At 37.9% G+C, this 25157-nt stretch overlaps 1 protein-coding gene across 9 annotated transcripts in view; it reads left to right on the top strand.

Annotated features, from left to right (window-relative positions):
* fam180a (family with sequence similarity 180 member A) overlaps positions 1-15974 on the top strand; it is a 41686-nt gene extending 25712 nt beyond the window's left edge. For 8 of the 9 annotated variants that reach the window (XM_015028695.1, XM_015028679.1, XM_015028686.1 and 5 more), the window contains 3 exons: positions 7776-7864; positions 13784-13881; positions 13961-15974. In XM_015028695.1, the coding sequence (XP_014884181.1) occupies positions 7786-7864; positions 13784-13881; positions 13961-14290 (507 nt within the window). In that variant the 5' untranslated portion in view covers positions 7776-7785 and the 3' untranslated portion in view covers positions 14291-15974. Of the gene's footprint in view, positions 1-2796; positions 2948-7775; positions 7865-13783; positions 13882-13960 lie in introns of those variants that run through there. The other variant, XM_015028713.1, reaches the window with a different exon arrangement.
* Positions 15975-25157: the final 9183 nt, after the last annotated feature.

The raw sequence follows: 25157 nt of genomic DNA, 5'->3' as shown, positions 1-25157 counted from the left end.
AAAAAACATTGGAAGAGGCTGAGTTTGGTTTTGGCAAATCAAAACTGCCAATAAATTTCAGATAAGCCACAAAATTCTGTTCATTTTTAGGTAATTAATTACTTTTTATGTGTTTGGTTGGAATAATTTACTCTAATTGTAATGTGTTCCACTGGATTATCAGCAAGGGCTGCATGAAGGATGACATAATGAAGCCGCTGCATTGTTTCAGTGTGATTTAGCAAAACCATGTTTTCTGCCTGTGACTGTCCTTTCTCCGCCATGATCATATTTAAAAATGAGCCGTTTTCTTGTGTCTGGTCATTTATTATGCCTGCTTAGTGTCTTTCAAACACAAGTTGGAGAAGCCACTGCTCAATTAGTTCAGACTGAAGAGCTGCATGATCAGCAGACGGCCACAGCCAGATCCAAGTCGGGACCATCTGGGGTCCTGGCTGGAGACGCTTTGATGTGTGACACAGCTCTTTATTTTAGGGCCAAGAGGAAAAATGTACCACACCCTGCTAAATGCAGCTCACACACATCAGTCGACCTACAAACTCACAAATTACAAAACATTTCTCCTGCCAATGTGTTGAGTAATTAATGTGGCAAAGGAGGAAAATGCATCCAAATTCATGTGGTGAGAAAAAACCAATAAACTTTTTTTTTTTTTTTAAATAGTGCCAGGAAGAATGCTTTTCTGTCCAACCATCACAAACATAAGTATGGAAGAGGCCACTGGAAAGAAATAATCTACACCAGGGCCAATGTAGACAGGAAATAAAGGAAGGGTAACTCGCAAATTCTGAGATTAATCTCAGAAACTTTCTAGAAAAAACAAAAGCATTTCAGAGCTTGAAAAGTCAAAAAATGTAATTAACTTTGACTTTTGAAACTCAAACAAAATGTATTTATTTTCTTTACAAATTTCAGACTTTTTTAAGCTTAGAAATGTCCAAGTTTTTTTTTTTTTTTTTTTTAAGAAAATTTCTGAAATTAATCTCAAAATTTGACATTTGTATTTATTTGTATTACAAATTCCAGACTTTTGGATCTCAGAAACTTCCACATTTTTCCTAAAAGAAAATGGCTGAGATTCTCAAAATTTGAGCTTTTGTTGGAATTTTCTCTGCCTTATATTCTGCCTACAGTGGCAGTTGTACAAATCTGACCTTAATCTCAGAAATTGTTCTTTTATTCTCAGAATTCTGATTTTAATTTTCTGATATCAAAAGTCAGAATTCTGATATTAAAACCAGAATTATTAAATTTTTTCAGTTCCTCTTCGGTTCATAGCTGTGCATCTTGTTTTGCTGACCGCATTCCAGCTTCAACCATCTACTTTGGACAAAACAATCCAGATATTAACAGAATAAAACCTCATGTTAGTTTTAAGTAAATCAGCTCCATGCTAACTGGTCCTGAGTTTCTTCAGTTTTGATTTCAGTTTCCCTTTTAAAATTCCTTCACTGTTTCAGAACCGCTCTGCGTCTGGACCCTTTACAAGTCCACAACATGACAGTAATGTAAAAGTAATTACTAACACTGGCTATTTTCCTCCCACTTGGTCCAACTTGCTCCTTGACCAGCTAATTGACATTTCCTTGGCTCAAATTCAACACCTCTTATAAAAAAAAGAAATGAACAGCATTCAGAAGTGCCAGAGCTTTTTTATTACCTTGTTGTTTTACGTGTAAACTCCTGGCTCAGTCTGACGCCTCCAGCTGGCATCGTGACATTTTCCCTCTCTGGAGTGCAGCAGCACTGAGACGGTTCGGATGAAGCCCGCAGAACTAATTCTCATTCCTCGTGAGGAGCTGATTACTGCAGCTGGAAGTAGTGAGGAGGAGGATGCTGCTTTGCCCATGTCCCTCCCAACAAGATTAAACTTTTATTAGCCGCTTACGAATGTTCAGGAACTCACAGGTAACGGCCGAGACGGGAAGAGGCGTGACTTTAGCATCTCAAATCTTTAATATTTGGATTATATTAGATAATGCTTTCTCATTATAAAAGTTAAACTTTTGTTATCCAGTTTTAATTTTCTTTCACTCTTTTATTTACTTTTTTTTTCTAAAACAGGAACGTTACAGTAAAAGCTTCTAAAGCGAACTAGTTATTGTAATATTGAGCTTGTTTCTATGGAGGGCCAAAAGTGCCACATTATGATTAAAAGAGGAATCATTATCTAACTATTTTAACATTAACAAACGCTGTTGGGTAATAAATAAGTACTTTGAACCAATTTATTACAAACAAGATGATTGTTTGTGGCACTTTACCACAATTTACATAAACCTTACATATATTTAGGATTTATTATGTCGAGACTTCATTTAGTATTAGTTGTAAAGACATAAATATTCATTCTAAACTAATTTCCTTCAAAGTTTATTATTTTAAGCACTTTTGAGAAAATGATTCATAAAATTGTCAAGTTACTCCTATCTATTGATTTATTGTTAAAACGCTGTTTTTAATGAAACATGACAATTTAACAAGTTCTTGAAAGTTTATTTCTGTATTATAAACATTTTTGAGCAGAAGATTTATTAAATTTGTCATGTTATTCCATTCCTTTCCTTTATTTGCATTGCTTTAAAGCCTTGTTTTTAGTGAAACATCAAACTTTATTTACATCTGAGCATTTTTATGATGAGAGACCTCTTGTATTAAAAACCATAAATCAAGGAACAACAAAATTCTGGTAAACGGGTCTAACTCTAAAAACACCTGCTGCAGCGTCTCTTATCTAATTATGCTAATTAGCTACAGATTTGTAACATAATTAGCTGTAAAATGAGCAGCCTAGAGAGAGCCTGAGTCCTAAGCTGCTCTTGCGTCAGCGTTGTGAAGAGCGGCTCACAGGAAGAAGTTGAAAGGTGAAGCTTCGTCAGAGTGCAACGTTTCGTTTTTGTTAGCAGCCGAGATGTACAAACTCTAGATGGTGTTGAGCAACGAAGAGGTGGGAGTGTTTCAGACTAGACAGCCAAAATTTTTCATGTACAAACTGAAACATTTAAGTTTGTAAACAGTTCAGTTATATTCATGGCGATGGATTAGAATAGATTCATACTTTAAAATTCTTGAGCATATTGAAGACACTGAGCTTTACTGTTTTCTTTTGGATCGCTGTCTTGTTGGAGCACCCATAAGTAAACTAATCTCACATACATAAGCTGATTGACAGCGCTAAGACCCTCCTCCTGGTTCTGATTGGTTATTTTTGATCAAGCGGTGTATTTTTGCAGTAGGACAACATGGAGGAGCTTGATTTCTTTACAGATTATCTGACAGTTTTAACAAATAAGTTAAAAAAAAAAAGTTTAGAAAAGTTGTAGAGTGCAGGTTTAAGATGCACCGACTTCTTACCCAAATCATTGTTGGAACGTTTCTTTATTTCACGCTCCGAATGCCTCATTAACGCACACAAAAAATGTGACGTTTATGAATTTTGCATGAATAAATAAGAAGAAATTTACAGTATAAAGTGTAGCCTAATGAGACAGTGGCTGTCTCCTCTGCAGCGTGTGGTATATATCAGAAACAAAGCGGGTTGGCAGACACCCGACGCCCACCAGGGAGCAGACGCACACCCAGAGCTCTGACTGTGCCCCTATTCAGATTAGCCTTGATGAGGCTCTGTGCAGAGGAGTTAATGAACAATTGAGACTTTTCTTCTGCTTGAGGATGTGATGATCAACTGCTGTGACTGAAACTCCCACTCAGTGTTACGCTGACTTGTTTGTTCGTGTGGCAGGTAGATGCAGATTTTTCCCCTCCATGGTCTTCAAACTCCCAAAAAAAACATTTCTTCATATCAAGAAATGTCTTTGCTGTTATGTTTAACCCTTTGGGTAATTTAATCTGAGAATAAATCCAGCTGTACTGTGAAGGTTTAAGTGGTCTGATCCAAGAAATTACTGAACAAACAACATCTTGAAGACCAAAGTTATAACATACTAGAGGCTGTAAACGACTGAGACTAAGGAGGAGATTCACTTTCCAGGAACTTAGAGGCAGAGATACATGGGTTCGTTCAGAACAAATTATATTGGATTATATTAGGATGCAAGTCGATAGCTGAGTTTCCATTGACCGTATAATTGCACAAATTGGAGTTACGAAAATAAATTTGCTTAATGGAAACACACCAATTTTGAAAAAAACTAAATTTTTCGACAAAAAGCTTTAGTGCTAGGATGAGGTGTTTTTTTGGGCTATATTAAAATTGGTTTATTTTTGCAAAACTACAATGGAAAACAACTTTTTTGCACTTTTTTTGAGTCAGCATCCAGGTGTTGCGACTGGCTCACACCATGAAAAAGAAGACGACAGGAAGTGGCAGGAGGACGATGGTGTGTTTTTATCCACTTATCACATGAGCAAACTTATTCATGTTTGATTTTAATTACCTTTCTTATTTAATGAAAACACTGCTATTGCAAAAAAATTTTTTTTTCAACATATCAGAAAAGTTTTGCGCCGATTCATCATGAAAATGAAGACAAGACTTTGATCACAGATGAACTTGAGTTATTTGCACAGAAATTTCAATCTCTAGATGAGTAAAACTTGCAGAAACCTAAAATGTCTACAAATGTTTAACGGTGATAGAGATCAAGGAGTACAGATAGTTTTGGAAGAAAATATAAATGAAACGTTCACATCTTATTTTAGGGATGTTGTCACATGAACGTTTGTGCTTCAATCTGTGTTTTTCTTGTCTTTTAAAGAAATCATTCAGTAACTTCTGATTTTCACATCGAAATGCTACAATGTATTGTCGAGACATGAACCCCGTTATTTTTTCTTCAGTTTTACACTGAAGAATAAAACTGCAGCTGCAGACTTTTCGATGTGATTCAACTATCAAATCAAATCTCATGCAAGTCTGGATTCACGGTGGTCCTGTAAGAATTTGCATATTGGAGGCATTCCGGTAATTTAAAGCACAGAAGCAATTAAACTAACGGATGTCTCGAGGGTTCCCACCTGGTTTGAACCCAAACAAACCCTCTGATCTCTGTTAAGTAGCTGCATTCATATTGCCAGACCTTATCTGAATAGAATTCAATTATTTTTGAGTCCAAGCAGCAGCAACGCAGTCAGGGAGAGCAATCAGTGCAGGATCTTGGACAAGTTGGGGTAGTTTTGGATCGCAGTGGATCGGTGACGTAACACTGCCCCCTCATGGTCAGAGGGACATGAGAAAACAGAGGTTATATTTATGCAGTGTGCATTTTTTTTGTGGAAAAACAGACACAAATGTATTGTTCTGCATAACTTTTCTTGTCTCTCATTCGTTGAATCAGGGTACCTTGAGGCAAATGCGAAGGGAATGAGCTGCAGGGAGGACTTTTTTCGCCCTGCCATCTGCCTTCTCCTTATGTGTTGCTCATGTGAAGCACAAGCAGACCAAAGCTCCAGCTTGCCACTCTGAGCTGCTCCTCTCCTCCAGATTTCACCTGAATGTGTTTCTATTTTTGTAGAGTCCAAGAAAAACAAGGTGCATACTGGAAAATGAAACGCGAAGAAAACCTTTAAATTCACTTTTGTAGATATGCCCAATTCAGTTAGTTTTAAATACCAACACTGACAACTTAAAGTATTAATTTTGACTTTTGACCTATTTGAAACTTTCTTTTTTTCACTGTATAACAATAAGATTTTGAAAAACAAGAACTGGAGGAAAACCTCCCTCACCAAGAAGCAAAGGAATCACCATTTCTGTGGCAATTAACTGGCATAATTCTGGTTTTTAGACGTAGATGGACACAATGAAGATAAGTATTTATCTGTACCAGTGGTACCAATCAATCAATGAAGTTTATCTGTATGGCACAAAGTGTTTTACATCATATAAACAGAAAACTAACGAAACTTCACCATGTTGATGGTAAAGTTTCTTCGTCTTTAAAATCATCAATACACATCAAATATGTTGGCAAATGTTTCATTAATTACGTTTCATTAATTGTGATTCAAAAGCAACTATAAGTAGGTTAGTTTGTAGTCTTGATTTAAAGGAACTCTGTGTTTCAGCTGCAGCACTGAAATGCTCTTCAGGGTGTCGAAGGCTGACTTTATAACCGTCTTTATGTGACTCTGAAGGTTCAGGTCTGAGTATGGCGTACGATAGACCGCCTTCAAGTTTTCTTACTTCATCTCAAATCAACTGAAAGATCTACATAAGTGGCATCAACTTGAATTCTGTTCAATGTTTGTAGACTTTGCTAAAATGATGGATCAATGCCAGTAACTGATCAGTTCTTATAAGAGTGATCAAATATCTGGTAATCCAGGATCTTCCTTATAAAGACTGTGTGGACTCTGCAACTTTCTGGAGCGCTTTCTAGCAAATTTCATATTAATATAGCACTTTCTAATATACAGTCATATTCAATAAATTAGAATATGCATCCCAATTAGTTTAATTAGTCAGATTAAAAGTACATTAGGTGGTTTTTATTTGGTCTGAAATGGAAAATTATCAGAATTAACAGGAAAAAATGGTTTTCAACCATCCATCTCTGGGATTAATCTACAAAATGTCTTTCGCATAGTTATAAAGTTCTTGAAACAACTATTAAATAGGTTTGTATATTTATCTCTCTGTCTTTAAACCTGATTTTCTGACATTGGTTCCTCACTTTTACTTTTTTGTTGTTCTTAAACCCATCAGTAATTTTTCCTTGTTTCATTTTAAAAGGCTGCAGCCTTGAAATATCAGCTAGGAGAGCTGAAATCAACCTGCAGTGGTTATTATTTCTGCTTTGGCACCAGAAGAAAACCAAGTATTTATCGCACATATTCAGTAACAAAGAACACGAGAGGAGGAAGCGGACAGCCTTTAATCGAGATGCTTTAAATGGTCCTCACTTTGATTTAAAGGTTTCTGTTTCTTCAGTCTGTCTGGATGTTGTTGTTTGTCTCATCATAAATTTACAGAAATATGGTTGTAGCTTGGAGAAAAATATTTAAGGAAAGTGTAACTAAACCACAAATCAACTTATTTCTTTAATAAAAGCTATATTAATTGTTTCATAAGGTTGCTAAATTGTGTTTCTGTGCAAGTTGTGACCTTTTGTGTAATTTTCTTTAAATTCTGCAATATTTGATCCAAAATGGTCTCAGTTCTGCCCTCTTCAGGTCGAATGGTTGAACGATTGACTGACATGTAAAGTACTTTGTGGTCTGTTGCAGGCATTGTAACACTTTTTAAAGCATTTTATATCCTTAAGAGAACCTACAGGTTTTAATAGAAAAAAGGTGTGATTTCGCGACATTAATAAAAAAAAAGATATTAAGAGCAATCTATGATTCAGTTGGAACGGTCAATAATCTGTTGGTTTATTTTCAGTTAATCCAATTTGATCAGCTTGATTAAGGTTTGTGCCCCCAGGTGAAGACTGTTCTGATTTATTATTATTATTATTATTATTATTATTATTATTATCAGTCAGCTTCATCACTCATGCGATGAAGCGTTCAGAGAGAAAAAACAGAAAAGTCGCCCAGTGAGTGAAGACTGAGGGAAAAGTTCAGCCAGGAGGGCAAGAGCTCTCCCAAATACCGATGATTTCCAGATGGGAACCAGACAGTCTGGCCTTAACGGGGAACACACACACACTCTCTCTCACACACACACACACACGCTCAAAATCAAGGAGGGAGATTTGACAGAGGGAGGAGGAAATATAAAATCCTGCACAATAAAACTGAAGGAGTTATTTTTGTCATGATTGCAGCGAGTTTGACAAGCAAAGTGTGTGTGTTGATTTGTGTTTGAGGATCATCAGCATGGCGCGGAGGTGGTGGGCTCTGCTCGCCGTCGTCTACCTGTCCAGCCTGCAGGCGGCCGCTCGGCACCACAGGAAAGGTAGGACCACGCTCCTTTAAAAACTAAGAACTCATAAATCCTGCCGTCTAACACATTTCACTGCTGTTATTGAACTTTAGCTTTGAAAATTAATTTCTGGTGCGGAACTGGAATTGTTTTCAAAAGCTACACGCATATAGTACAAATAAGTCATAAATAATGATAACTTGGTCTCGGATGTGCTGCTGTGAAAGAATGTGTTTATCTTCTGGAGTAATTAGGAACATTTGACACTCGGCTCTGAGTTTCCAGAGAAAAATGACTGGCTTGTTGTTCCTGGATTCAGACGCTCAGGAAATTCCTGTCCTAACACTCACATCGCTCAACACCGCTGATAAAATATCAGTTTTACTTTCAATATTTTACATCTTTTTCTACAAAGATAAAACTCTCTACAACTTATTTTAAGGAAAAAGCTTCTCCAGTTTTACAAAAACATAGCTGTTTTAATTACTATGATGACTTATAATTTTTAAGTTTTCTTTATAAAAAGTGCAAATAAGTTTGACTGTTGTGTTTCCATAGTTACCACCTGATTTTACTCTTAGAGCTTGGTTTATTCACAAATGAAACAAATTCAGTGAATATTTTTACTAATTTTTCATTTTATCTGTAGGTACTTCATTAATATACAGTTGTTCATAATGGAGGTATTAAGATATTTTTATATTCAGATTGGTATATTTTGTTAATGTGCTGCTGCAACAACTGAATTTCTCCTCTGTGGGATTAATAAAACACTATTCTGTTCTGTTTTTGTGCATGTTGATGCATTTAAAGACTGAAAGCTGCATGTTCTTAGCTTGACCTTTGACCCACTGATTCTAATCTCTGGCTGTTTGAATCCTAAATAATATACTACACATACATAAATGTGTATTTAAGTCACGTAACGTCACCGTTGTGTCGTCCTGCTCCCCATTCATCGCTTTCTGAAAACTTTCTGGATCCCTTCTTCTATATCTTCTCATGTTTTTTATTCTGCATTTCTGCTCTCCTGTTGATATTTCTTTGCATTTTAAACCACAAAAAAACTAAAATTTGAGGCAGTTCTGCTTTGTAGCACCAGAAACATCGATGAGTCTCCGCCAAGTTTTGAGAAAACAAACTTAAAACCAAACGTTTTTAAGTTTCTCGGTCGTCCCTCGGTGTCGGTTCTCCCTGTAATTCGGCGTGACTTTATTGCAGCTCAGTCTCTTTACAGACTGAACTCACTGGGAGTATTGATGCTGCAGCCTGTGTTTGCTCTGAAAACAAGTCACAAGAATGTCGCCACTTGACAGGATTTTAACACTCATCTGGAGGTGAATTGAAATGCAGAAGATGAGCTGCTGCTGCTGCCAGCATTTCATTCTCCTCTCTGTCCTTTTCACCTTTCTCTAATGCACCGAGAGAGATCTGGACTTCTTTTTCTTTTTTTTTATCCATTCATGTGTGTTTTAATTTTCTTTTGTCTTGTCAAAAGGGGAAAAAAAACAACAAAAAAAACATCCCAGTAGCCAAGAGCTCTGTTTAGCCCGGCTAATTAATGCATCATTGTTGTTCTCTCATCTCCTTGCAAGCAGTTAGCAGGAGATTACAAGCTCCCTGCCTCCACATAATGACATACAGGGGAAGTCTGCACATGCAAACATTGATTGTGTGGTGAACTGGAGGACAGAAGGAAACCAAAACAAAAGAAACAAGAAGGCAGCCGAGTCGATGTGATGAGACATCTGGGCTGAAATTTATTCTGAGGACAGCCAGACGAACAGCAAGGACTTAAATGTGCCAGTTTCCTCATTTAGCATGGTAAAGATGCTATATTTTTGTATTTGTAGAGCATTTTAAAGGTTGTAGAAACAAAAACGGGAGGCAGTGTCATTCGTCACTAATTGCAATTTAGAGAGACCAGAGGAAATTGGAGTACCCAGAGAAACCCACCCCTGCACAGGGTAAACATGCAAACTCAGACCAGAAAACTCAAACCTGGAATCTTCTTGCTGCTATATTCAGTTCTGCTGTTTTTCTTTACGATTTATTATGATTTAGTTGTATGAAATAGAAATAAAAAAAATGCAGCTCACTCCAGTCTTTTTGAGATCTCATCTCTGCTCTGGATAAGCAGTAATCTTTTACCTCCCAGGTTGTTGCCCCGGGCAACAACCAATATCATTTTGGTTTGCATCATAAAAAAATGTATGTTTACTCTGCAGCTGCTGATGTAAAGCTGCAGCTGAGTTTGGGCTTCTCTATCTGTGCTGCAGTCGCACTGAGATGTTATATTTTTATGTCTAAATCCTCAGGAACATTGAGCTTCTGAATTTCATTTCCTTTGAGTTCAGTGATGTGAGTTACTCCTGTTTTTATTTACTTTCTCAGCTTTTTTTTTTAGCGCTCACTTGTTTTTTCTTTATTGTTTGTGGTTGTTTTCCATGTCAGCCTTCTTCAGCTGCTGCACATTCACCTAATTAAACTCACCTGGTCCTTGTCTCAGTAATCACTCCTCCCTCTATAAACGCCAAACCTCTGAGCTTTCTAGCTTTCCATTAAAATAGATTTTTGTAGATTATTTTAGCTGTATGTAAGCATCAACCTTTGTTTTTGTTTTTTTTTGTTTTTGTTTTTGTTGTTTTTTTCTGGCAGAATGTAAAAATAAGCAGCGATTCCATGAACAGCAGTGTTTTCTCACTATTAACCGTCCGCTGAGGCGTAAAGCTGCAGTTTTTATTCTACATTCATCCAGCAGCTTAGGTAGACACTGTATGGGATTACATTAATACCAAAATGTTTATATTTAATGATGAACTTGGAGACTGTAAAACATGTTTCCCTGGTTGTGCTGTTAACCAGACACTAATCTGTGGTGTTTTATCTCTCTTCTTAACATTTACTTTGCCACATTGAAAAATTAAACTTGGGTCGCTTTTTATTTTATAGTCACTCATTATGTGAACCTATAATAAAACTATATATCTCTCTATTCTTTTTAAGTGGGGAAAGCTGAAAAATCAGAGAAGAATAAAGCAATTATTCTCCCCAGTGTAGCTCTTTAGCACTCTGTCAGGCATCTGTTGCTTCATTAGGCGGCAGGATGTTGGTGTAATACTACGCTGATGACCTTTTGACCTCTGGCTGCTGCTGCTGCTGCTGGTTCTCGTCTGCTTTCTGTTCTCTATATTTAGAAGATGTGGAGGTTCAAAGGCAGAACTGGAGAGGCTTTTTGTCTTCATTTAAAAGAATCATGGAGAATCCGTCCTGATGCATGAGCTGCTGCACCGTTGGATGATGCACGACGGCCAGAGCTTTATTTTTTTATTTTTCTGGCTGTGTCTGTGGGGGCGAGGACGCATGCTGAGGCTTGAAGGTCGGGAAGTTTCAGTACCAGAGCTGCTGCCTTGTTCTGCATTTCAAGTCATTTCCTACACTGGTGGTTATTACCTTTTACATCTGGGTTATGGGGTCAGTACAGTTTGTCTTTCTGTTTTCGTCAAGATAAAGTTATGAATGTGAGCCTAAAGATATATTTACCATGTGGCATAATTAGGTGTGGTGGTGACCAATAACAGTCCAGAGAATAATGAGCTTATTATACATTTTCCTTGTTTTTTCTTAGTGATATATTCAGCAGGGTTTCCCCCAGAAAACTTGCTAAGCCTGGTGCTCGGAACGCTAGGGCAGTCATCCAGCCGCCCGCCGTGTTTTTAAGTTAAAAAATGTTTAAAGTTGACAGGAAATGTGAAAATATCACTTGATAGTTATGCATTATTGGAAGACTGGAAGATTTATGCCTAAACACCAACTATGAAGTCTTAAAAATGGCAATAATTAAAAAAAAAGAACTTAGATTAATTAACAATGCCAAGCCTGGTGGGGGCACAAGTAAAGCCTGGTGGCCCGCCAGGCTCATAATACTCTGAGACTGATGATTGAGTATCAGGTGTAGCATAGAAACTTTGTGTTTTGATGGAGACAGTTTTGGTTTCTCATCATCATCTTGTTCAGAGTTGTAACAAACATGTGAATAAAGTGTTTGGATTCAAAAATAGTTCAATTTAATAAATGAAACAGCGGTATTTTAATACAGAACTACATGTCTTTGCACCTTTATCGCTTAATTTCTGGAGGAAAAACATAACTAATCTCATATCAAACAAGAAAATCCATAAGTTACATATTGGCCTACTCATAATTTATAGTATTTTGTAAATGGACTCTACCTGAGTGGTCTGAACATCCTGCTTATGGTTTCGCTGAGAGCTTTCAGATAAACTGTGGATTACACATAATGGGCCATGATTTGGACAATTATCATCGTGACGCCGGTACACAGGGAGAAAGACGTTCTGCACATCCTGCATGTTTTATCTGTTAAAGCAAAGCCAGAGCACCGACTGGAACTGAACCAAGCTGAAGACGGGTCCGCTTGGAGATCAGCCGCTACACCAGGATTTGGCTGACCCCATAACTGTAAACTGGAGCTGAACGCGTCTGTCTGGCACAACCGCAGAGCAAACATGGCGGATTTACCAGCCGATGCGGTGTTGTAGAAGAGCCAGGTCCAAGTTCAGATGAGACCCAATGCTTTTTATGGTGCCTCATTAATATTTGTGTGTTTTTTTAAAACAAATATGCAGAGTGAGAGACCGGAGAAAACATGACGCAGTGGATTATAACGGCAGAATATCCAGAACATTTTATTGAAGTTTGATTGGTTAGAAAGCAACAGAAGGATGAAGGGTGGCATTCATGATTTCAAAGTATTTTTCTCAAATGCAGAAATGAGACTCATCACCAGAAAATGACACTTAAAGGTGAACATGTTGCAATAAACTGAATATTTTGGTCTTAACGTTGTGAGACTCCTCCGCACATTGTTCTGTAAAAACAACTCATTTTATCAATATTACATCCCATTCAGCTTATTTATCAACATTAAAACATCCATTTTTCAGGATGGTAATCAGGTTTGATGAAGTCTTTGACTTGTTTTGTTTTATTTTGATACGACTCTTTGATACCTCGGTGTGGATCTAGTTAACTTGCTTTCATAAGTTGCTTTGAGCGTCGACGCTTTATTTGTGTCTGGACATAATCTGCAGAGCAGGTCACACGATTCAGTCAGGAAATAAGTAAAAAAAACGTTTTGTATTTTTTTTTTCAGTATAAATTGAATCTTATGTTTTTCCAGTTTCCCTCTTTGCATCATCTGTCTTGTTGCTAACTGGCGCCCTGAAGTGCCTCGTTTCACAACTTCATCTTCCCGTTTTGGTTACTAAGAGCTTCCTTTGATTTGACATTATATACTTCCACAGTTAAAGTGATTCTTGCCAGAAGCCACTTCAAATGCCAATAGTGTCATTATATTAAATTGCCATTGGGATGCCCACTGAATCTTCCCATTTAGTCATAAATTAAAGCAGGAATTTCAGCTCCAGCAGCCCTGAGGTGTTACGGACGAAAGGTTAAAAGAAAACCATCACTTTAAAAGTTACATCGATAAAATGCAACAAAAAGACATTTACATCCATGCTGAATATTGTGCATATTTATTCTGCTCTGAGTTGTCAGATCATGGATCCTGTGTCCTGGGAATATGTCCAAATTTCAGATTTGAACCCATTTCTGGTTGTTTCTGCAGCAAATGAGGCAGCAGGTGTTTAATTCCACCTACATCAGATTACTGGATCCAAAGCAGATATTATTTTCTCTGGAAGCACCAACGATAGTGCCACTCGTGCAGCAGCATCCGCGTCTCGGGTCGAAGACCAATTACCCTCCTCTCAGCTGGAGCCAGAGCCTCTGCCACCCGCTTCATATTCAAACTGTAATGAATCTGTGTTTACTCGACCTGCGGTCCGCCCGCGCCTCGTTAAATAATGTGCTGCTAAATTTCTTAAACACAGCCCAGCTTGTCTAATTGAATTCCCTGTCGTCCAGCTCTGTATCCGTCTGCGTTCTTGATTAAGCGAGGGGCGTACTCCCTGATCAATCCCACCTTCCTGCACTCAGAGGAGGACGCCAAGCTGCTGTTTGAGGTCAGTTTGGATCTTAGTCGACATTCTGAAATATGTGACTATTCGAGCACTTCCTGAACTTTCGTCCCTTTCTTTGCAGGTTCTTCTCGCCGGAATGCAGATCCAAGGCGAAGAGCGCCCCCTGCTGATCCCAGACGAGGAGCTGGCCTCCCTGAGAAGCGTGAAAACACTGGAAGTCATCTGCGAGGACGTGCTGCCGAAGAAGCTCTCCGACATCCGCCGCCTGATGGCGAAGCTGGCCCAGCGGCGGCGCCCGCTCGGCTGGCAGGACTTCGAGAGAACGGTGCTGACTTTAGTCTACAGCTCACAGATCCTCGGTCAGATCAGCAACCAGCACCAGAAGGAGCTGTGGATGGAGACACTGGTGCAACTGGTCCGAGCTGTTCAACGAGACCTCACACCGTCCTGAGGAAGACTGAGCTGCAGCTGCTAGACTTTGTGGTTCTGTTAGTTTAACACAACAGCTAATCAGGGACAATGGGGATGGAAAAAGAAGAAAGAAATTTCTGCCAAAAATCTCAGAAATGTCCAAGAAGAAACGAGGACATTTCTAAAACACTAAAGTCGAATATTTTAACTTTAATGGCTGCAGCAGTTTGACCTTTGCCCTGCCTGTTTGATGTCTTCAAATAACTTTCGGTGTTTTTCTCTGTCTAGAAACGATTCCTCAGCTCATTTAAACGACTCCCAAAAGCTATTTTACATAAAAAGCGAACAGATTCTCAGCGCATCAATATCCTTGATTGCTCATTTAAGGAAACGAAGAAACGTCTGATGAATGCTTGCTTCAAAGGGCCCAATTTTTCCCCACTTAATGGCGGGAAAGAGATTTCGTGTAATAAGGTTTTTGTGGATTACTTATTTCAGAGTTGATGGAGGGTAGTTATGGATCTGTTGAGTGGTTTTCTCTCCTTCATGGAATTAGTTTTGCTTTTGCTTTCACTTTTATTTGTTTTATGCTTTTGCAACAATTTTCAGGTTTCTTTTTTCAAGAGTAGACCCTCTAAGCTGTGGCAAACCCAGTGAAGAAAAACGGAAAGGAAAACATTTAATTCAGGATTTACCTTATAGAAATATAAAGACCTGCACCAGGAAGTCCTCAAAGTTTAATCTTCAACCAGAATTACTCCAGAAGTTGTTTCTGACAAACAAAAGCATGCAAGTCAAGTTGCGTCAAATCAAATATTTTCCAGTCTGTATGTATAATTTTGACCCTGTGGGAAGTATTAAAAATCTGTAAAAAAATGTAAATTGCTGCTCAAACGTTTGCATTTTCTTTTAAGATCCTCATTGTTGCCTTTCCACAATGAAACAGTTAAAAAAACAACAATTTAATGGGAATCACAAGCCAACTTTTTATCTATGGTATTTTGTCATAGGTTTGAATATCAGTCACTAGTTTTCTGCTGAAGAGATCAAACCGTTTTGGTTCTGATGCAGATTTAAAAAAAATATATATTATTATTATTATTATTTCATATTTACATGAGTTATTTGGTGAAGAACGTAACTCCGAGTCATTTATCCACTTACAGGATAAAAAGGTGAAATGTATCCAGAACAGAACCCGGATGTAACTCCGCTGATGTTCGTGTTAAGTGAGCGCCACCAAGCGGCTGCATGCGGAAGTGCCGCTTTTCCAACAGCTGACGTTTTACACTGCGGTCATTTCTGTTTTATACCAACTAGAGAAATTAAACTAAAATTATAAATATCAATATTAGCATTTACTATTTACCGAAATGTGTTTTGCAAGTTAAAATTTGACGTCAAAATTTTAACATGTTGCTCAAATATATCACTTAATGAAATTTATGAATTTTCAAACAAGAACAATCTTTTTTTAATGCTGTCTTTTTATTGTGATCGAGAATAAAACAGAAATGTCAAGTGATTTGTCTTTGCTAATTAAATGGTTTACTTTGTTAAATTAGCATTAAACATTTTTACATTAATCCTGGACTGTATGCAGCTTCTTGCAGGAAACAAATGGCAGATTTATGGAAATGTACCAAATTTCTGATTTATATTGTATGTTGTTATGGAAACATGTCGAAGCGTTCAGAAAATAAAACAATGCTTTTGCTTTTCACCTCATTTTGCGTATGAAACAGCAAATAGTGAATGCATCCTGCAAACAAATAAAAATAAATTCAAAATATCCACTAGATGGCAGCATTTCCCATCATACAATGAAGCATTATTACCTCCATGTGGAATATGTCCAAAGCAACTAGAATCTGTTTTCTTCTTTATTTTTCAGGGCTCATGACTATTTTAATATTTATTTGTAGAAATGTGGATAAGACTGATGCAGTGGACAAACCGTACCCATGTGGCATTTCTAACTCATGCACGTTTGGGTTTGAGCCGAGTTAATGAGACCTGAGGCTCGTCAGAACTGGAACGTGTCTCTCCTGGTCGAGGTTTTCTCTGATCACCTCCATCTGACGGTTGTTTTAACTCGAGCTTATCGGCTGCATATGTTTTCCCCTCCGCAGCTGTCAGGCATATTTCTCATGCTTCAAGTCTTCCAGGGAGAGGGAGGCATCACGACATATCTGCGTTTTTATGGTGGATGGTGGAGCATATAGAAGAGAGAGGTGGAGGAAGCCAAAAATAATCCCTGATCTGAGCCGCAGTGAGAGCCTTTGACGTGATATCTTCATTTTTTTTAGGAGAACATGCCATTACCCTTCTCTTATTTGGAAAATACTGTCAGCCTGTGTGGGAATAAAGCCCCAGAGTGAGCATCCAGATGTAGAGCTGCATGCAGGGAGATGATTTATGACATGTAACCACAAACAGTGTGAGGTCATTAACATCTGCCCCTGAGCCACTGCCTGGCCAGCGTCTCTTACCCCTCCTTCACTAACACCGCACTTAATCATCTGGACTTACGCTGGATGATAGCACAGCTTCTGATGCACTCATAGCAGGTCATCATTAGCCGCCGCAAATCGAGAAATGGGCGCAGGTCATTGTTGCAGGCCTGTTATTCATACGCGGCTAATGTGGCGTGTGTAATAGCAGCGGCGGCTTGTGGTGCCGGAGGGCGAAGCCGCGGAAGGGTTGGACGGATGAACAGGCGGATAGATGGGTGGGCAGAGGTGGGACGCATTAGTCAGGGAGCGGGATGCCTCTGAGAGGAGGGGAGCCAATTACACAGCCTGAGTGAGAGCAGGCGGCCTCACTGCTTCCAGGAATCAACACGCTTTTCCACAGAAACATCAAAACAGCTGGAGAGGGGAGCAGACAAAGCTGCTGGGCAGGGAGAGAGCCGATGCTACGTTTATGTCCTTCAAGTTTCACGTTTTAACATGCGACAACCACAAGTTTCACAAAACATTGTGAAAACCTTTCCGTTCAATGTTCGCCCAAACAGTATGGTCTTCTGGGTGAAACAAAATATCAAGAAAGGTCAACTTTGAAAAGGTTTTTACTTTTTTATTCACCATTCAGTAATTATTACATGTATTTAGCATAAATATGGCATCAAACCTTTTGATTTTAGAACATATGTGCAGACAAAGGGTGTTTTTTTTATCTTAAATTCAAACTGTGTATATTTTGTACAGTTTTGGCTTCATCACGGCTCTGATTATGTTAGTCTTTTGGCAAAAGGCCCTTTTTTAAAATCTGTATACTCCAGTCACTGATTAATCAATTACTCAATTAGTAAACATTTATTTCAATAATCGATTCATCATGATTCATCTGATTAATCGTTTCTGCACTACTAATTATTTAGCTAACTTGTGAACACTGTTGGTAGCACCAGCCTTTATTTAGTGTTAAAATGATGAGAGCTGCAAATAAAATGCAAGTTAAAATATCCTTTTACCTTCACAATTATTTATTGTGTTGCTTTTGAATATTACATAAACTACAACAGTGTTTGTGGCTGTTATGTAACAAACTTTTGAAAAAAGTCCAGCTGTTTTTCACTGATAAATCTTTATCTGTTGTTTTCCATCGTCACTCAAACCCAGCAGGTCCAACTGGAGCCATTTCCCACCGCCGTTTTAATTGAGTTTTACTTTCCCACCAATGATTTCCTGGGAATGGCAGGATTTCTGATAAGGAGGCTGAAGAAATCCTGGCCAGCCGACGCTCCCCTACCTTCCCAACGTCTTATCAGGTGCTGCGATGAAGCGGAGCCGGAAACACAGGGGAGCTGAGGTATGCTGCGTTTCAGCAGAGGCCCCTGGATCCCTGGTGTGATTTCAGGTGGTGAGGCGAAGCCGCAGGTGGAGCATTAAAGAGCGGCGATGCTGCAACTTGTTTTTAATCAAATCGATATTAGAAGCTGGATTAATATAAGTGGAAAGTGATGTGAATGGGATTATTAACGAGCTCTTTAGCTAAACCTGTTTATTTCAGGTTTAGCTAAAGAGCTAAACCTGAAATAGCTCTTTAGCTAAGCAGTAGATTGTTTCCATTAGAAAAGCCTCATTACTTCATGACGCTGCTTGAAAAAGTGGTTTAAATGTGTAACTTATATATAATTTGGATATTAAAGGTATTTACTTCAAGTGAATTGATGTTAACTATGAAAATGTTTCTTGTTTTATATAATTTTCTCTGTATAATTTGACAATAAAACTTTCAGTCTTAAACGTTTTTCAAATCATGACATTTTGTTTTGAATCAACATTTGCACCAATAGTTTTCAGTATGGATTTAGTCAACAAAAACATCTTTATTTTGGAAATATTCATATTTTGTCGATCATAACCAGCATAATAAAATAATGTCAATAAGCACAACTGTAAGTTTTACAGTGTTCCATAAAATATGCAACAGGTTTTTTTTAGATACTAGAGATGTGTGTTTTTTTTTATGTTCCACATATCTTGCTATATTCTAGAATTTTTTCTGCATTTTTTGCGGTTTTTAAGGTCTTGCCTTATTAGTTATTCTTATGTTCTATTTCCTGTATTTTTTATATTTTTCTTTTAGTTTATTGTAAGTTTGGTTTTCCTGTCTTTTCTGTACCACAGCTGTGCCGCGTTCCCCCTGATGAGTTCACCTGCTTCACTTCTCTACTCAGCCTTCATAACGTCGCTGCAGATTTTTCTTAGTTTCTCACTGGATTCTTCCGATCTACAGCCTGTAAGTTTATTTTTTTTAAAGTGTAATTTGAGTAGTTGTCTGCAATTTGGCTTTGCAAAATAAGGCACAATATTTTGCACATAAATCTCAGTAAATCTGGAAGTTGGTCAATGAGATCTTTTGTTTATGAAACAGAGCAGAAAGACATTTAAAATTTATTCAGGTTTCCTGATCATTTCTCACATTTATCAATCATTCGAATGTGGAAAGTGTTAAATTAATATGTTGAAGGCCAAATACGAACGAAGCAGCAAAACAATCATTACACAACAAAATAGTAAAGTTACTTCCAAAAGTTTTAAAAAAGGGTATTTTGTCATCTTTCATTTTAGAATATTGTTTTCATATTTGCCATATGCTGAATCATGTAAGATAAATCTATAAACCTGAAGTGATACAGATAATGTCATAAATTACCTCCATAAGTTTAATTTGGAAAAGACTGTCAACCTGGATTATTTTTGGAATAAATAACAGACGAACCAAACCAAGGAATTCAGTCAACTCTGGGTTTCACAAAATCATGTTTGTCTTTCTGCTTGACCCCAAACCTGCTCCAGATGAAGTTGCCTGTTTGGCACTTTGTGATGTTTACAGTGGAATATATTATTAATCGTCCTGAATGATCGCTTGTGTTTTCACTGTAGTAACGGTGGTTTGCTTTTACTGGTTTAGCATAAACTCACTCAGGAAACACGGCGTCAGTAAGAAGAGTGTGTGTGTGTGTGTGTGTGTGTGTGTGTGTCCAGGAGTGCAGGCGAATTCACCAGGGGCCTGCTTCATTATGTGTTTGGTTTCAAACTGACTGTGAAGAAGTGTACCGGGCCCCTGGGAGCCGTATACCAGCCACTGACTCACACTTTGCTCGCGCTCTCGGTTGGGATGGCATCTGCACTCACTGCTGACATCTGAAGAAATGCTGCTGCTGAATCTCCTTGCCCTCATTCTGACCTCAAACTTTTGGATTTTGCTGCCGAATCCCACTTTTTATATGAAGGAAACATGTTCAGGAGGAAGCAAATGTTAGAAAACAAAGACGACTGATTTACTGGCCCTGGGTTGCATTCAGCATAAAAACCAAAACATCTGTTTTGTTTTGTGTCGAAGTGACAAAACAAAACAGAAGCTCCCAGTCAGCAGGCAGGGAAACAAAGATCATCCCCAATGAGAGGGATTGTTGTTGTTTTTTTAAATCCTAACCTTTCGGTCTCAGTTTATTTGAACGAGGCTCTTTTGTTTTCAGAAGTAACGTCGCTGTAAACTCAGGAATGCAAAAGATGAGCAGATCCCGCCATCTTTCCTCACACTAAATCCCACCAACTCATCCAGGAAATCCTGTCTGTTGCTATGATACGACTTAGCAACAGGCGTATCATTTCTTTGTTTTTGTCGTCTATATACTCAAATCTTAAAAATCTTTACATTGGTTTAAAAGAAAACTTTGCTTATGTGAGTATCAAAATAATTTTGGAAGACGAACACAATGGACTCTGCAATCATCTCAGTCTTAGAAACGCAAAACAGAAAAATCTGGCAAATAACAAATCAAAAAACCAAGTACAGATTTTATTTTTGGAACAAAATCCAGAACAAAATCTGGAACAATGCCAGAGATCAATGCAGAAATAGAAATTTAACTACTTGCACTTCTGATTTATTTTATGTACAGAGTTTACGTGAAAAGAGTAGATTTGTATTTCCTTGCACTTTTTGAAAATGGAGTGAAACAACCTTAAAATGAAGATTCAACTGCAATGTTGGAACATATATTCTTTATTCCATGTTTTTGATAAGTAAAAATATCCAGAATCAAAGTAAAAGACATCCAGGTTTCTTTGGACATTTGTTGCAAGTCTTCTCTTCGTCTTTCACTTCTCATTTCCTCTGGATGAAAACCAAGACAAAAACAACTCAGTATTTATAAGAAAACTGGCAGCAGAGATTTGTCTAAAGTTTGCTTTTATAAGAAAATGTGTTGTTCCTGTTGATGTTTGTGGATAATTCTTGATGTGAGTTTTTAAAACTAGATTCCAGAAACAAAATCTGTACTTGCTCTTTTTATTTATTATTTGCCAGATTTTTATGTTTTGCGTTTCTAAGACTGAGGTGATTGCAGAGTCCGTTGTGTTCATCTTCTGAAATTATTTTAATATTTAGATGAGCAAACTTTTCTTTTAAACTAAAGATTTTAAGATTGCATTAATTCCTCAACGTCTTCTTCCATATTGAAGTTTCCAAATTGCCACATCACATCTTTCTTTATCTAAATATACATAAATTACATAAATATATAAATTATACCTATTTGTACAAATCTCAGCTTTCCTTTTCCTCAAAGTGTAAATCACATTCGTTGTTTCAGAAAAAATACAAATCTACCTCCATTAATCTCTTAGTTTTCTCTATGAACATGTAATGTTGATTTTAGCCATTTTTCCTAAATGGATATAATTTCAGGTTTTACGTTTTGCCCCTTTAATCTCCTGACCATTTTCTACCAAATGTCTTTCATTCCTTTCTGTTGTCGATTTGTCACATGGACCCGCTGCCTGTTTGCCTTCTGCCTCAAGTTTTTGTTAGAAATGCTTCCAAGAAATTTTCCCCGTCCCATATGGACCTCTGAACATTTTCAGCTCCTTTCACAGTCAGCCTTTGGGTTTCGTGTTGAACCTGGTCGGTGCATTTTACTGCAAATCCAAAGAACAAATTCAATCTGTCAAACTTTCTTATTGTTCCCATTGATGCTGCAGAGATTTTACATGTTTGTTGTTCCTCATCCCTTTTTGCTGCCTCAGAATATTTGTTTTTCCTGGGGGGTTTTTTTTTCATAATCTCAGCATCTGTTAAAGTTTTACCACCAGTTTAAAAATAATGTGCCTTACAGGGGACCAATGATGCCAAATTCATACTTAGCATGTTTTTATGCATCCATTTGGGTTTCTACAGATAAAAAAACACCCAGCCATTAAAGTTTTTTGGTGTTTTGGAAGATTAGCTGTTCAAAAACCTTCTGTCAGAGATCAGCAGGCACTGTCTGTTACCTAGCAGCCCCAGTGAAGCCCAGCCCGTTACCTAGCAACACAAGTGGGGCTCCAGCACATTTGTTCAGCTGGTTTACAATGGCTGCTGGAAAAGACAAAGTGTTATGTTGTTGACTTACCGTTCAGAAAGCACTTGTGGCACTCTTGTTGGTTGTGCAGGAGGCTCCACTTCTTCTTTTCCTAACACAAACCAGCATATGCTAACCACTGTATATCAGTATCTCAGTTTTCCTCTGCTACCTAGTGCCCTCCATCTCCCAGTTGTCTGAAACACCAAAGCGGATTCACATTCATCAGCTGCAAATTTAAAACAACAATTAATCCCTGAAAAGTTGCTGGTGTCCCATACATACTAAATTTTAAAAGTGTAGTGAAATAAACCCATTCTTTAATCCTTCCTGCTTGAATATCAAGGCCTTTGACTGTAAAAAAAAAATGGCACCAATAGGAGGGAGATGGTGTATAAAACTCAATGGACGTAACTGCTGAGGAGGCTGCTGCTTCTAAGCTGATTAATTGTGCTGTAAACATACCAATTATACACAAAAAGCCATTTAAAATGACTGAACACATGTAGGGAGTCATTAATTATGCAAAGTGGTTACTTCAAAATGTATGCTTCTAAAAATAAGATGAGAACTTTAATGAACAGAGTCGATGGATTCATAAAATACATGTTAAATTAAACCGTCTCGCTGTATTGGGTTTCTATAAGTGGGCCGTCTTTTAAGCTGCAAAAATGATTGTTTTGCAGAAGAAAACAATGTTAAAAATTCAGATTTGGCCTCAGCAGGGCTACTGCCGGCCTGAGACTCAGATTCATTCCTAATGCAAGCCAGAGTTTCCTGTCCTGCTGTCTGCAGCTGCTGACCTGAGCAGTCACTGTGCGTTTCATACGTCTACATTTTGGCTGCTTTAAGATTAGATGCAACGCTGCAGGAGGATTGAATTTCACATGGCTATTTATGGGGTCAAATGTTGAAAATGAGAGGGGGGACAGAGTCAAAAAATATAAAACTGATTCGGTTTTGCTTTTTTTACACGCTCATCACTGGAACTCAAAGCTTTCAACTTCACTGCCTTTGGACGGTTTTTATAATCTTGAACTGTTCCAGATTGGCTCTCCGATTACCTTTCTTCAAACTTCAGTGCATCTTATTGGAATGGTCTGAGATAAAGTAACGCAACAGTTGTGAGATAAATGCAAATAGGTGCATGGTTTCATCATCGGGTCTGAAGTAATTCAATCTGTTGATTGAACATTTATTATTGTTGTTTTGTATATTATTAATCCGCTTTTTTTGCCCATTTGCATCAGACTTTTTCACTGCAGACTTAACACCCTAATTCTGATCTTTTCACCCCTAAAAACTCAGATCTGTGCCACTTCTATATGTGGAACTAATTCGAATTCTTTTCAATGCATCTGCAAAGCGTCTAAAGTGTCGTGTCTCATTTATTTGCCTTTTACATTATTGAGGTGAGACGTGCGTCGAAATTACTGCGACACGGTAAAACCTGGACGAAAACGACGGCTGAAAACTTTGATTTTGCGATTTTGAAAGAAGCCTGTATCATCCTGTAGAAGTTGCAGTCAATGTCAAAAAGCTTTCGGTATTAATTAGCAGTAGGAACGACCACGACAAAAAATAAATAATACAACAAAAACATCAAGATCTGCTGTGTGAACGAAGTCTAAGTCTGTAAACCTCTTTAAACAGATTTCCTGCACTCTTTTTTTTACACTTAGAGGACTTTTATGAAACATTATTGAAGAAAAAGCCTCATTTATAGCAGGAAAAATGAACATAATATGAGATTAAATGTGTAAAAGTTCAAGGGCTTTGGAAAGTTTTCCAACATTCTGTATGAATTCATTTTCTTTAGTCAGGACGGAGCTCTCAGCTTTTATGCAGGTGCAGAAATGTAATGCAGTTACTTGGTGTAGCTTATATTATAACTGAAATACACAGAATAGTCATTTGTAATTGTTTTCTCGGCTTAAAGATAAAAATTCAGTGGCAGCAACCTTGTCGTTTGTGGTAAAACGACTTTAATCTGAAGCGTCGTCCGTCCTGTGAATTTGCAGATTGACGTCCATCAGTACCTGCCCGCCTGTTAAATGATGATGAGCTGAATAGCGGCTCTGCTTCCACTTCCAGGTCGACTCACATCTGGCTGATGGAGAGATGTCCCACTCAATCTGGAAGTGGGGGGGGGAAAAAACCACTCAGTTCCTCTGGGAACCCGGGTCCACAGGTTAACTCTGACCCAATCAATCCCAGCCGCGAATGAAATTACCTGGGAGGATCCCGGAGCTTTCGCCCAGCCAATTAGGACAATTCATCTTGTGGAGGTGGAGATGGTCCCATGGCTCGCTCAGCCTCTCGCTAATTAAACCTCCTGGCTTCGGTCCCAACTGCAGCTCATTTTCTTAAAGCTCCGCGGAGGCTGGGCGGGGCTTTTCTTTTGGTTTTTAGAAGCACTTTTGGTTTGAGTGGGTTATTGATCTTCCAGATTGAAGGTTTGGGAGTCTGTAGGGTCTCGGTCTACAGCACTAATCAAGAGAATAAGTGAAAGACGGGTCAAAGGTTGAGCTGTAACCGAATTCTTGTTATGGAGGCGAAACGAAATAAAAATCAAAGTAAAACTGAAAAACAGAGGTACTCAGGAACGGCATCTTAGAATATTAACCCAGTGGCATTTTACAACATTTATATTTCAAACAAAAAAACTCTTTCTGTTTTTTTTTTTTTACCCAACCACATCGTTCAGTCTCAGAACGCTACAGGGTTACTTCTCGGTAATTTATTCCGGAAATATCCTTCAACATTTTTTCAGTGATGGCACAAGAACGCAGAACCTGTTTTATATAATATTAAATATTAAAACACTTTCATAAAGCATATCTTCATCTTCAGTACAAAAGTTGAACTTGTTTGTTTTTCTATGTCTGGATCCTCCAGGGTTGAATTAATAATTACACTTGCATAAATGTGATGAGATATTTATTTTAGAAACTTTTTCCACTTCATGTCATGCAAAAATTTAAAAAAAATACACGATGATGTGCAACAATGTTAAAGTTCAGGAGACACTAATACTACTGGAAAGCACAAA

This window comes from Poecilia latipinna, unplaced genomic scaffold (genome assembly GCF_001443285.1).
Source record: "Poecilia latipinna isolate Pla-1442-1.1 unplaced genomic scaffold, P_latipinna-1.0 Scaffold9, whole genome shotgun sequence".
In the NCBI taxonomy this organism is placed as follows: domain Eukaryota; kingdom Metazoa; phylum Chordata; class Actinopteri; order Cyprinodontiformes; family Poeciliidae; genus Poecilia; species Poecilia latipinna.
Note: the sequence above shows the minus strand (reverse complement) of the source record. Positions and strands in the feature narration are given on the sequence as shown.